Consider the following 14065-nt stretch of genomic DNA (forward strand, 5'->3'; position numbering starts at 1 on the left):
TGAGACGGGGCTTGGTCCGTGGCCTCGGGTGCGCACAGGCCGCTGTCGTCTCGGGGGCTCGCGGCGCCCGCCCTGGGGAAGCATGGGCCTCCTGACGTCAGCTGCCTGGCTCTGCCCTTCTCCTCAGACACGGTCTCACTCCCCCGTTGGGCCTCATCGTCATCACTTGTTTAACGTGCTCTTTCTGACCTCATCTCTCGGGCAGACCTTGTTTCCCGCGTGCAGTCGGGGGTGCTTACAGTCCCCTGGGTGCACCTGGGCAGGGGCAGGCGGGGGGCAGAGGACCGTGTCTGCAGTCCCCTGTGCTGCGGGGCCTGGGCCACAGGAAGCCTGCCTCCATCGTCTCTCAGCACCTGCTCCTGTTGTGTTTCCTAGACGATTGCTCTCCTTATATCATGAGGCCTTCGGTAGGGAATCCTTGCTACCTTTGGTGACATGCAGTGATGAAAAAAGAGAAATTGCAGTCTGTGTTTTTGCCGTGTTCAGCCTGTTGCATGGCATCCCGGATGGCGTTCATTTCACGGGGACCAAATGATGCGGGAGGCCGTAGGCGACTGTACACAACTTTGTCAGGAAACAGTTTAGACTGGAAACAAGCGGGCCGAGTTTGGACTGCGCTCTATTTGTAGAACACGCAGTATCCACGCCCCCGAGAGCAGTGCTTTTCTTTCAAGCCTTTTAAAGATTTTTCTGTTTGATGTGGGCCATTTTAAAGTCTATATTGAGTTTCTTACAATATCGCTTCTGTTTTATGTTGTGGTTTTCTGACCCTGAGATACGTGAGATCTTTGCTCCCCAACCAGGAATTGAAGGGCCCCCCTACATTGGAAGGTGAAACCGCCTTAACCACTGGACCTCCAGGGGAGTCCCTTGCATTTCAGGTTGTTGATTTGGTCATTCTCATGCTGTGGTCCTTTTAATAGCATTCTTTGCCGGGTGGGGGGGCGGGGGGCGTTGGTGGGTTAGTGAGGGGAAGATTGATGGTCGTATACCTGCTTCTGCAAATGCAGTTTCATGCAGTCACCATGGTTTGCCTTGCAAGAACTGATGAATCCTGGGTTTAGGAGAGGTGCTAGAAGTGGCTGGAAAGGGCTCGCCGTTGGCTGGGAGGGTGGACAGGGCTCCAGGGGCTGCGTTATCGCTGACTGGGATGAGAGCTGCCAGGGAGTGTCCACACGGCCCCGGCGTCACGTGGTCCCATCAGAGGGACGGGTCTCAGCACAGGCATCGGCTGTGTTTTTTCAGCCCACAAGGTGGGATTTAGCACTTCTGCTTTCTGGGGGGTGACGCTGAGGCTCCAGGCGATTAATTGCTGGCCCACAGTCATGGCCTCTTCCCTGGTCCGCTGCCTTCATTATTGACCATGACCCCCTCACCCCACCACGGCTTCTCCCCAGAAGTCATTTCCAATCTGGTAACAGTGTCAGACATGCAAATAAACCACTGTGGTGTCTCATGGGACGTGAGCTCCCAAGGGGGGGTGCAGAAGGCCTTGCAGTTAGCTTCAGGGGCATCGGGAGACCATAGGAGCTACAGAATTGTTGTTCCATCACTCAGCCATGTTCAACTCTGTGACCCCATGGACTGCAGCACACCAGGCTTCACCATCTCCTGGAGGTTGCTGAAACTCATGTCCATCGAGTTGGTGATGCCATCCAACCATCTCATCCTCTGTCGCCCCTTTCTTCTCCTGCCTTCAATCTTTTCCAAGATCAGGGTCTTTTCCAGTGAGTTGGCCCTTCACATCAGGTGGCCAAAGTACTGGGGTGTCAGCTTCAGCGTCAGTCCTTGCAATGAACATTCAGAACTGAGTTCCTTTAGGATTGACTGGTTTGATCTCCTTGCTGTCCAAGGGACTCTCAAGTCTTCTCACAAAATTGTGAGCCCTGATTATCCTGGAAAGGCCAGCACAATTAGAGGATAAGGGCAGAGGCTCAGGGTTTAGTGCGATGTTAGCTAGTGGTGTGATGTTGGCCAAACCTCTCACTTGTCCTTAAGGCTAGTTGCCTCTTTGTTCATTTATCCATGCTCTATGTTTAATGAGCATTTACCTAGTGCTTATTCTGTGCTTGCTCAGAGTTCTGGTGAGTGTTAATTTAACCCTCACAACAGCCCTGTGAGGGAGTCCCTGGTGGTTCAGCGGTAAAGAATCCACCTCACAAGGCAACAGACATAGGAGACTCCGATTCCAGCCCTGGGTCAGGCAGATCCCCTGGAGGAGGAAATGGCAACCCACCCCAGTATTCTTGCCTGGAGATTCCCATGGACCCAAGGAGCCTGGCGGGCTCCAGTCCATGGGGTCGCAGAGTCAGACACGACGGGGCGACTATAAACATCCACCGTGTGAACTGCCCACTCTCATTCCCCCCGCTGCGCAGGTGAGGACACCGAGGCACAGAGCAACACGGAGCCTTGGTGGAGGCCACACAGCGCGGGAGGCACGCTGGGCCCCCCGCCCAGGCAGTGGGGCTCCAGACGCGGCCCTGGGTGCCCCTCTACTCTCTCACGTGTCCCCGGACTCCTCAGGGTCCTGCTGCGAGCTCTGTGCACACCAGGGGCCACCCCGCCACCCGTGGAGGGGCCATAGCTGTCGTCAGAGTCAGCAGGAGAGTCCACAGCGCCGTTGTAAGGGTCAGACATGATGGCAAGAGGACTGCACGCATCGAGATTATTCCTGGCGCTGATAGACCCCTCTTCTCGGATTGCAGAACGTTTTATTCACTCTTGACCTTACTGAAGAGTATACATGGCATCCTGCCTCAATGGGAGGAGTTAAAGAAATTTCCTAATATTCTGTTTTTTTTTTTTTGCCTTTTCATACCATCCCTGGAGTTGCAAAGGGTTGGATACGACTGAGTGACTGCATTGAACTAAACATTCTGTTTTCATCTTTGAAATTCATTTCAAAGAATATCAAATCATCAGAACCAGTCACTTTTCTGCTTGGTTCAAACCTGTCCTGTTCTTTTTCCTTGTTGGATTAGCAAAGTAACTCGATTTGAGTTTATATTATGGAGTTGGCGGATTAAACAAGCTTTATGAATTAGCCCGTCATCTGCTTGGTTAAACTTAATTTCCTACTGATGCTTTCTTTTTTGAAAGATGCTGACCAGTACAAATATGGCAAGAACCGGGTGGAAGCAGACGCCAAGCGGCTGCAGGCCAAAGAGGAGGAGCTGCTGAAGAGGCGGGAGGGCCTGCGAGACAGGCTGGCCCAGCTGCGCAAGGAGAGGAAGGGGCTGAGGGCGGCCATTGAAGTGAACAGCGGTACGCGGGGGCCCCCTCCTGCGGGGCCAGGGCCTCTGCTCAGGGGCTGAGCCTCACCGGCTCGCGTGCTTCCACGCAGTGCTTCTCGCAGTTTGGCGGGGGCCTCGGTGTGGAGTAAGGACCTGGCAGGAGGAGGCCCCCCCTCTGGGGCCGGGGTGGGTGCCGGGAGCTGTCCCAGCCTTGGGTGCTGACGGCCAGGTGGTCGGGAGCATGAGCCCCAGGGCTCCGGATCTCTGGTCCCTGGCTGTGACGGAGGTCTCAGGGGGAGGACGCGTCATCCGCAGAAGCCCAGGTGGGGGGTCCCCCGTGGGGCTGGAAGGAGCCCCCCTTTCCCTGCAGAGGGACCAGCGAGAGTGGGGTGATTGCGGAGTAGTGGATGGGATCTGGGAAGAGCCCAGGGGGACGGGAGCAACCCCAGAAGTGGGAGGAGGAGGGGACCCCGGTGCAGACCACAGCCCGTCTGTCTCTAGGTCAGGCCTGTCTGCCAGGCCTCCTGTAGGTCAGGCCTCCTCCCAGGGGGAGCTGGGCGAGCAGTGCCTGGCTCTGGGGTTGGCACTGCAGAAATGTCTCTCTGCGCCGCTCAGGGCTGAGTCTGACTCTGGAGCGAGGATGACTGTCGATTGTGATCCTTTGGCCTTGGGTCGGGGGTAGGGGTGAGGAAGAGGGACCCAGAGAGTAGGACGGTTCGGGAAGGAAGCCCCTGCTTTCCATCGGCGCCTGCGCCGGAGGAGCTGGTGGATGTGCAGCAGTTATCTGGCAGCCACCCCCGACTCTGTGCCTAGGTGATTTTTTAAGAAGGAAAGCCCTTTCGAAGCGTGAAGGATGGGAGGCGGGTGTGCGCTGGTCCGAGACAGCCTGTAGGAGGGGCAGGAGGTGGCATCTCCTGTGAGTGCCCCCCCAGCCAGGGACAGGGAAAGGGGGTCAGAGGCTCGGGCAGAGACCTAGATGGGAGCCCCCAGGTCAGCAGGACAGGAGGAGAGTCCTTCCTGCCGTGTTTCCAGTTGGCAGGGTAGTGAAGATGCAGACAGGTTAGACCAGCTTCAGGCCTGGAAAAAGAGAACTCCCATGTGCTGCCAGGCAGCAGGCTGGGGTCAGGCCCACTGGTCAGTTAACCCTCAGGATCAGTTTCCTTATCTGTCCAGTGGGCACATTGCCTGCCTTCCCGTGTCACTGTGACACGTTTCAGATAAGATAAATAAAGCAAATGTGCTGTGTTCTATGGAGATGTGAGCTGTGTTATATTTTGATCACAGGGGCAAATAAGATGACTCAAGTGTAGAAAAAAATGAGAACAGGAAAATATTCAGTTGTTTCATGTCAACGGCACCTTTGGAAGCCACCTAGTCCAAATTGCTCATTTTAAAATGAAGGTGTTGAGGCCCAGACCCCAAACTCCTGCCGTTTGTGAGGATCAGGGTCTTCTGCTTCCTGGTCCATATTCTCCCAGCTGCACGAAGCAGGGCAGCTGGGAAGGGATCCTGCTCCTTTCAGGAACCGCAGGATTGGAGTTTGGTGGGACGGACTCTAGTTGCAGGGAGCGAGACCCCCAGGGTTGGGCCTAGCATCTCCCAGGGCACCCCGAATGTCTGTCCTCGGATACTTGGAAGTATGTGCCTTCAGCTGGAGCAGTAGTGTTCCTCTGGGATTTCAGGCAGGAAGACCCAGGTGGTCCTAGAGGAGAAGCTGAAGAGACTGGAGGAGGAGTGTAAGCAGAAGGAAACGGAGCGTGTCAACCTGGAGCTGGAGCTGACGGAGGTCAAGGAGAGCCTCAAGAAGGCGCTGGCCGGTGGCATCACCCTGGGGCTGGCCATCGAGCCCCGCTCAGGGACGTCCAGCCCGCAGGTACAGTCCGCCCGCTCCCCGGGAGAGGGACGGGGCACGCTCTCCCAGGTCAAGACTCATCCCCGTCCCCCAGCACCAGCCTCGCCAAGACACAGCTCGCGTGTCCACCGAAATGCTTTCCTTGGCCGTGTTTCAAGGTCACAGACCCTGAATTTTTTTTCTCTTTCTCACTGAACTTTTTTTCAAAGGTGGTGGAAACCCCGAGTCTGTTTTCTTCCCTTTGGCAAAATCTGAGTATATTTTGGGTTGGTCAGAAAGCTCATTCAGGTTTTTCCCGTCTGATGTCGTGTCTCCGGGCACCGATCGCTGCTCTGGGGTGACCCAGGGCGCTCCCTTCCTCTTGAGGGTCTCCCACTCAGCCCCCTTTTGTCAGCTCTCCTTCCCTGTGCCCTGCCTCAGGTCTGCTCCTCTCTCTGGAGGGCCCCTCCTGGGGTCCCAGAGGCTCTCTGCCTTGTCCCCACCCTGATCGAGCCTGGGAACAGTGGCTGCCACGGGGCACTCCTGTCCCAGGGGAGGGCAGGGCTGCCCCCCTCAGAGCTCAGCTCGGCCTCCCGGGGGGTGGACAGAGCGCTTCCCTCCTCCCCACCCCCACCCCTCAGCCAGAGTGGCCTTGGAAGGCCTTTCCAAGTGAAGGGAAATGTGGGGCGAGCTGGCTGCAGCCCCCAGGGTTCTCAGCTACCCTCGGAATGGTCACTGAAGCCCTGTTCTCCTAAAACGGTGTTGTGTGAGATCTCTCCCGTGTTTACATCACATGTGACGCAATGAGTACAGGGCGCTCAGTCCTCGAGGCCTCGTTTGGGGAAGGACAGCAAATTACAGGAGCAGCTTGTGATCTCACTGGGGCCCGGGCGACCACGGGTCCGCTCTGCTCTGTCTCAGGACTTGCTCTGACCCGTGGAGACCGTGCTGTGAGCGGCCAGGCAGCCTCCAGATTGGCCCGTGGCCACTGCCGGGAGCCACACCCCGCGGCTGCAGCATCAGTCCTTCCAGTAGATGTTCAGGGTTGATTTCTTTCAGGATTGACTGCATTGAGTTCTTTGCAGTCCCAAGAAACTCTCAAGAGTCTTCTCCAGCACCACCGCACGAAAGCATCCATTCTCCGGTTGTCATTTTTGCCTATTTCCCAAGCCCGTTTTCTTCATTGAACATTTTCCTCATGGAAATACAGCTGACCTGGAACCCACACCTCACCCAGCGCCTCCTCTTTCTGTTAACAGTCTCCAGTTTTCAGGCATCGGACTCTGGAGAACTCGCCCATGTCCAGCTGTGAGACCAGCGACGCAGAGGGCCCGGTGCCCGTGAACAGTGCGGCCGTCCTGAAGAAGAGCCAGCCGGCCTCCAGCAACTCCCCGTGCCGGGGCCACGTGCTGCGGAAGGCCAAGGTGAGCGCCCGCCCTGCCCGCTGTGGGAGCGGCAGTGCTGAAGGGGAGCAGGTATCCTGGGGCGGGGGGCGGTGACTCCAGCGCCGAGGCCGGCAGGAGGGGAGGGCGCACTTCAGCGCAGAGTTTGCCGGGACGGTGGGTGGGCCGAGGAGCTAAGCGTGGCCTCCTGATCCGGTTCTACGGCTTCTGTATATCTCCCACGTTGCAGGCAGACGCTTTACCATCTGAGCCACCAGGGAAGTCCCTATATGTTAGATACTGTTGCACAAGTACCTACCCGGTTCTTTTCTAAAGTCAGACCCTCCTTCAGGAAGCCATCCTTTCAGAGTCAGGAACGGCGAAGATCTGGTCTCTAGGCCCGCACCACCTGAGGTCAGGAAAGCCTGCATCTCTGGTTCTGTCTCCTGGCTTCTTCTGACTTGTGTCTTCAATGATGAAGCAGAGATTGGCCAGGTGACCGACGGGATCCTTTAAAAAAAAAAGTAAAAAGGCGAGGCGTGAACTCTTCTCCAGCCCCTCCCCTGGCCTCCCCACCCTCATCCCGTAAACCTGTGCCCGCGGGGCCATCCCAGCGTGCCTTTCAGTCTTTCGCTGTCACTGCCCACTGAAAAATTTTGATGCCAAACTTAAAATCTCAGAAAATTAAAGAAAAAAAAAAAAGCTACAGATTCTCAAAGGAAGCAGTTCTGGATGGTGTAGCTGGCCGTGTGTGCTGTGGGAGCATCCTACGTGGTCCACTCACCCTACTTCATCCAGAGGAGTTTCACTTGTCCTGACGAGCGTGGGGGCCGGCCGCCCTCCCCTCTCTCCCTCCGGGACCCTCTGTGTGCTGCTGTTACCCTTGTTCTCTGGCGGTTTTGGAGCCCAGTGCAGGTTGGCTGGGGAGATACTGTTTTCTGGAAAGCGGGCCTGGTGTTAGATCAGATCAGGAGTAAAGCGCTGGCCACACGCTGCCGTGCTCACGGGTGGGTCCCTGATGGTGGCGGCTATAAACAGCATCCGCGGTGTCTGCCTTCACAGCACATGCGTTTGACCGAGCCTGTGTGTGTTGGTAAATTTGCAGAAAAGAACGACTGTGCGCTGTTGGTTACTTTACTCCAGTTCAGTCACTCAGTCGCGTCCGACTCTTTGTGACTCCATGGACTGCAGCACACCAGGCCTCCCAGGCCATCACCAACTCCCAGAGCTTACTCAAACTCACGTCCATCGAGTCAGTGATGCCATCCATCGGTCTCATCCTCTGTCGTCCCCTTCTCCTCCCACCTTCCATCTTTCATTAGCATCCATTAAGTATTCTTAGTTTGCAGAGGAATATGTTTTGCTTGAAAGATATTTAAAATCGAGCTGTCCCATAAAGTCCCTCTAATTATTTGCAGAAGGGAAATGCAATAACAATATTCCCTTTTTTTCTTTACTGTCAAAGAAACCAGTTTACGGTTCTGTGACCGCAGCCTCTGAAAGGCTCCGTCTCGAGGGCCTGCCCTGGCCAAGCAAGGCGCATGCTCTGCGTGTCCCCCTCTGATAAATGTAAACTGTGTGGTTTTGGCTGCGGCGGATGCACAGCTGGCCACTCAGACCAGCCCAGGGCCTCCCTGACAGAATGGGGTTGAGCGGGGTTTCCCGGGACTCCCGAGCATAGTGACAGGGAGCCACGGCTGGAGGAAAGGGGTGGTGGCCTGGCCCCGCCCCCGGGAGCGTCCGTCCACCTGTGAGTGCATCGCACGTGTGGTCTCTGCTCCCACCGCAGCCTTTCTTCCCGGGGACTCCTCTGACTCATCCTGGGTTCTCATCGAGAACCATCGTTCCAGGCACTGTTCCTAGGGTAATGCCCGACTCCGGAAGAGGGCTGCTTAGAGTGTGGGAAGGTGTGCCCCCGAAAGCCGGGGAGTGGCAGGCCCCCTGTCTCAGGGTTTCCCAGTGTGAGCAGGGCTGATGGGCCCTGACGCCTGGCTCCGGGCAGCCGCCTCCTCCCTCTCTGGGCCCCGGCGCGTGCGGGAGGTGCCCTGTGGATCTGTACATGCCCCCTCTCCCCTCGCTTGGCAGGAGTGGGAACTGAAGAATGGGACATAGAGCCGGAGGACGCCCGGCTCTCGCAGCGTCGAGTGACCGCCCCACGACTGCTCTCCGTGCCGGGACCCAGGCCCGCCGCATGCATCCTCTCTACTGTATAAAGGTTCCTTTAAAGAGATTTACTTGTAACGCTTTGGCTTCCAACTTCATTTGTGAAAAGACGGCAAGGGGCAGAAGGCGGGGAACCTCCCCCTGCCCCTGTCGGCAGATGAAGAAGCCATAGCTTCCCGCCCAGGTAGATGGCAGCTTCCACCCATGCCTGTACCCCCCAGACCGAAGACCCGCAGGGACCTCGACACGGACTCACTCTGCGTGCTGGGTGAGGTGTGGGCCTCCGGCTGCCCGCTGCTCGCCAGGCGCCCCAGGGATGCCCCACCCAACCCCTGACTCTCACCAGCGCCTCCCCCATGCCCGGTAAAGTCACCACAGAGCTACGCTGTGAAGCAGTTTCTGTTTTTACAAACATTTTCTGCACAGATGCTTTTGTCACCAGGACATGAAAAGCTGCCACTCTTCTATAGACCTTAAGAAAGTGTCCTCCCTTCATCCGGGCTGCACTTAGCTCCCAGGGTTTCCCAGTGCTTCTGGGTCACAGTTTATTGAGGGTTTGTCCCGCTTGGGAAAAGGCAGTGGAGGGTTTTCAGTGCCTCACGTTCTGTGTGTCCTTTCCTGCTGTTTCCAGCATCCACACCCCCTCCACCCCCTCAGAGCCAGCGCTGTGGTCTCAGAGCCCTGGGCGGCCTCGGGGTGACGGTCACACTCATTCCCCAGGGGCCTGGCTGCCAGGGCAGGGCCTCTTGGAGCATCCCTGCGGCTTCCTGTGGGATGTTTCTGGAGCCTGAGACGTGATGGGGACAGGCCTGTCCACAGGCAGAGGCCATCTGGGTCTGAGGGCCAGGCCAGCCCTCCGTCTGCAGAGGGACCTCTCAGTAATGCTCCCTGTGGGAAGCGCAGCCATGCCCAGCACAGCCCTCAGTCACCCCGGACCCCCCTGCATGCGGACCGAAGGACCAGTCACACGCGTGGACGGGCTCTCTGCCCACTGCCGTTGGAGCAGGCCTGGCGTCCGCTGCCCCTCGGGTGTTTCTCATCAGATACAGGAGGAGGAAGCGAGCGGGCAGCGTCCTGTGACTACGTCCTGGTGCTCATGTTTTCTGCAGGCCACGCCGCTCAGGGTGGCTGTCACCAGCAGGGTCAGAGTGGCCCCTGAGGCCAGCACGGGCCTTGGCTGGCTCTACCGACCAGAGCAGGGCAATGAGCTCAGTGCCAGGAACTTCACAGCAGAACCGGAAGCTGTCTGCGTGGACCATGTGAAGTTGCTCAGTCGTGTCTGACTCTGCGATCCCATGGACTATAACCTACCAGGTTCCTCTGTCCACGGGATTTTACAGGCAAGAGTACTGGAGTGGGTTGCCATCCCCTTCTCTGGGGGATCTTCCCGACCCAGGAATCGAAGCTGGGTCTCCCGCACTGCAGGCAGACTTTTTACCCTCTGAGCCACCAGGGAAGCCTGCTTACTGGAGCCCACCTGGGAAGCCCGGCTTTCTCGCAGCCGGCTTCTGGTCTGCGAGCTGCCGCCTGGCGTCCAACGCTCAGGTTCACCCTCCGTAGTTGATGCAACAGGTGGCGGGCGCGTCTCACCCACACCTATGACCCCGACCCCAGGAAGTGCAGGTAGGAAGTGGGGAGCTCGTCTTCCCAGTCCTGTTCCCCCGTCCTCCCACCCACATAAGAGGCTGGGCCACTTGGCATCACATGAAGCTGATTTTCCGTAAAGGAGAAAACTGTGATCCGCTATAGTCCCACTGCCTTGTGGTCAAATGAATGTTCTCCGGGTGTGGCTCTCCAGCTGCTGTGATTGTTAGCCAGCTTTGTCTAAGACGGCGGCCAGGCCTCGATTGTTACTGGGAAGGGACCACGTGACCTTAGCCGGCACAGGTGGGCAGAGTCAGCAGTGGCGGGCTGGTTGGCAGAGGTCACTGAGACCATCTCTGTGGACCGCAGCCGAGGATGCCGGTTGGCACCAGAACCAGGATTTGGGCCCTGGTCTTCAGACTCCCGGTGTACGTGTTTCCTGCCTAAAAAGCCCACGTTTCTAAATTCACTTTCACAACCATAAGCCTTTTAAAGAGAACGGAGGAGTTGATCCTGTCTCGTTCCCCGAAGCCACATACAACAGGCCCCGCAGGGGTCGAGGCTGCCGGCATCGGGCTCTGCGATGTCGGGTGTTTCCCTCGACGTCTCAGATTCGATCAGAAAGTTAAAGCATTTGCTTCAAAATAAGTTATTTATTTGTATATGTTCAGTAAGTATAGTTTTTAATTTATATCTGTACATATTAGACACACCGTGGACACCCTGTAAGAATCCTGCAGCGACAGCGATCTCTGTAGCCCGCCCGAAACGTGCCCCAGGGGGCTGCCCCCTCGCCCTGGGGTGGGAGAGGCCAGGAGGCAGCGGTGCTGAAGCCAGGCTCGGGGGAGAGGCAGCCGGCCAGGATCCCTGCTCCGGGGTGCGGGCCCCTCCCCTGGGAGAAGTGGATCCTTGGGCCCAGTCCCCATCCCTCCGACAGACGGTCGTGGTCACAGAGTGCTGGCCAAATGGGATCCTGACTGAAATGAGATGAACGTGGTGGCCGGACCAGAGCCCTGGTGTGAGACGGTCTCCTCCCCGGCGTCTCAAGGCCCTTCCCTTAGGACGGGGCGACCGTCAGCCTCTCAGGGGCTTCTGCTCCTGGCTCCATTTTGGCAAGGGGTCATCAACCTTGAAAATCCCCTCATTTTCACATTTTTATGAAGTGAAGCGAAAGTCGCTCAGTCGTGTCCAACTCTTTGCGAGCCATGGGATTCTCCAGGCCATGAGAGTCCATGGGATTCTCCAGGCCAGAATACTGGAGTGGGGTAGCCTTTCCCTTCTCCAGGAGATCTTCCCGACCCAGGGATGGAACCCAGGTCTCCCGCATTGCAGGCGGATTCTTTACCAGCTGAGCCACCGGGGAAGCCCAGGCATACTGGAGTGGGTAGCCCATATTACATTTTTATAGTGTTTTTCATTCATTCACCAACTTTTCGCACAGACGCGGTCAGAGGGCATGCCATGTCACCCTTGACGTGGACTCAGGAGGTGGAGATGACCGCCCCCCGGCCCCCGAGGGTCGGGCAGGGCCAGTCTGTGTGTCCGAGGAGCCAGCAGCGCCCCCGCCCCCAGACAGCAGTCTGCAAGAGCCCAGCGGGGCCGGGGCACCTGCATGTGCGTCTCCCCAGGCTCTTCTCCTGGGGACATGTAGAGCCAGTCAGGGCCCCTCGGTTCGCACACCTTGGCTTTGTCCAGCTGGACTGTCCCCTTGTCCATCTCCCCCCTGAGCTAGTTTGGGGTGTTTTCATGAAAACCCAGGATCACCCTGATGGGCTGGAGACGTGCCCACTTGGAAACGCCTGTCACAGAAAGTAAAAGGCGTGTGTCCTGGCCCTGGAGGCCGGCCCCCCAGTGAGGGGTTTCGGTTCCTGTTCACTGAGAGCGGTGCTGGGTTTGTGCTGCCCAGGGGAGGGCGCAGGGCTGGAGCTGGGCTGGGCCTGGGGGTTGTGGACAGAACGCTCCTGTCTGAGGCCCCAGCCTTTCTTTCCCAAAGAATGAGTGTCAGCACGGTGTTTGAAAGGAAATGTAAATTGTGCCCACGGGCAGCCTTCTCTGATTCTTCACCAGCATCTGTCCTGGGACTGGAGTCTTCTCCGCCTGGCCCAGGGGCGGGCACTTGGGCAGGGCCTCCCCCGCGTGTCTGTGTCTCGGCCCGGCCGCTCCACCCAGCAACGCCTCCTCTAGGAGCCAGCAGGACACCCGGGCGTCTCCACCTCCGCTCAGCAACACTTCAGTATTAAACTATTGCCTTCCTCTTTTTTTTTCCCAAATTAAGTTTTTTAATGGAGAAATAATAATTTCAGACCATGGCATAGTTTTAAAGAGGGTATTTTGTTGTTCTTGGTGTCCTTACTGTCTTATTATTATCCCCATGATGGACTGGGTTGATACTGTGAAATAAACTAGAAATAAATTAACATTTTTATGTCCACAACCACCCCTTCCCCAACACACACACACGCATACTACACACAGCTCAGCATCCCAGAAAAAGAAGCAGCCTCTCGGTGGCCCCCGAGCCCTAGCAGGACTGCCTGTCCTGTGTGTGTCCTTGATGAAGACGAGAGAGCTTCACGTCCAGGGAATGTTGGCCTCATGTGCACCCCATCTTTTATGAAATAATCCAGTTCTATCCTTCCAGATAAACCCAGCTTGACAGCGGACAAGTATCACCAGGTGTTTCTATTTGTTGCCATGGAAGAAACTCTCCAGATGGAATCATCAGATCATGTTTCTTAGGGACCAAAGGTGTTTTTAATAAGATAATATTTGATTTTTTTTTTCTAAAAAGAAAAGAAACACTAACTTTACACTTTAGCATCAACTTTTAAATTATACGTGTTCAGCATTAAGTGACCATGGCTGTGAGTTGTAAAATGTTTTCATATTAAGAATGTAATTATTTCCTTATTGTATTTTTTAAAAGCTAAAGTCATATTTAAAATTCTCTTTGAAACAGGCAAGAAATGGGAAAGGTTTTTTTAATTAAATATGTTGGCAATGCCCATTTTAAATAACTGTAAATATATTTTCACTGTTTCACCATGTATTTAATTCATAAAGTAAAAAAAAAAAATTTATCAGAAGAGACTTGCATTGGAAATACTCATTTTCAGTCCATTTGCCCGATTTTGTAGTAGCTTCACTTGACTTTTCTGATTCGCTATGGATTTTCTACAGTTTTTCACGGTGTAGCCCACAGACTGGCGCCCCCGGGCGTGCCATCTTTGTGTATTGCTAATAAACTCGACTCCCCCAATCCTGCCTCCGTGTCTTGACTGGGTTTGTGGGCAGACGGGAAGGACTTTCCAGTGGATGGAGTTTTACCAACAAGGCACTTTGCTTGCCAGGGCTTCCCTGGTGGTTCGGACGGTAAAGAAACTGCCTGCAAGGCAGGAGACCCATGTTTGATCCCTGGGTCAGGAAGATCCCCTGGAGAAGGACATGGCAACCCACTCCGAGACCCATGTTCGATCCCTGGGTCGGGAAGATCCCCCGGGGAAGGACATGGCAACCCACTCCAGTATTCTTGCTGGGAGAATCCCCATGGACAGAGGAGCCTGGTAGGCTGGGGTCCTACCAGCCACAAGTCCCTGGGGTTGTGAAGAGTTGGACACAACTAAGTAACACTAATGCTCTCATTTTGCTGGCCGCCTTGAGAAGGGGTATAAAGAGGGGTCAGGGTGGGGCGCATGTTTTGTTTCTCTGGCAAAAATCTTTCATGAAAGAAGCATAGTGCTTTTAGTAGCTTTTAGCCCAAGGACCCCAATACCTGGTTCAGGGAGCATCTGTGCCCCTTCTGAGTGCAGCTCTGCGCCCGGCGCCAGAAACAGGGCCGATGGGAAGTGACTCTCTTCTCAGGGCGCCTG

General features: G+C 56.0%; 1 protein-coding gene across 5 annotated transcripts in view; it reads left to right on the forward strand.

Moving 5' to 3' along the window:
• The window catches only part of AFAP1 (actin filament associated protein 1), a 150187-nt gene extending 136727 nt beyond the window's left edge, over positions 1-13460 (forward strand). For 2 of the 5 annotated variants that reach the window (XM_061145437.1, XM_061145436.1), the window contains 4 exons: positions 3103-3267; positions 4919-5109; positions 6327-6491; positions 8535-13460. In XM_061145437.1, the coding sequence (XP_061001420.1) occupies positions 3103-3267; positions 4919-5109; positions 6327-6491; positions 8535-8561 (548 nt within the window). In that variant the 3' untranslated portion in view covers positions 8562-13460. Of the gene's footprint in view, positions 1-3102; positions 3268-4918; positions 5110-6326; positions 6492-6801; positions 7955-8534 lie in introns of those variants that run through there. The other 3 variants (XM_061145433.1, XM_061145435.1, XM_061145434.1) reach the window with 2 other exon arrangements.
• The last annotated feature ends 605 nt before the right edge of the window (positions 13461-14065 follow it).

This window comes from Dama dama, chromosome 6, assembly GCF_033118175.1.
Source record: "Dama dama isolate Ldn47 chromosome 6, ASM3311817v1, whole genome shotgun sequence".
In the NCBI taxonomy this organism is placed as follows: domain Eukaryota; kingdom Metazoa; phylum Chordata; class Mammalia; order Artiodactyla; family Cervidae; genus Dama; species Dama dama.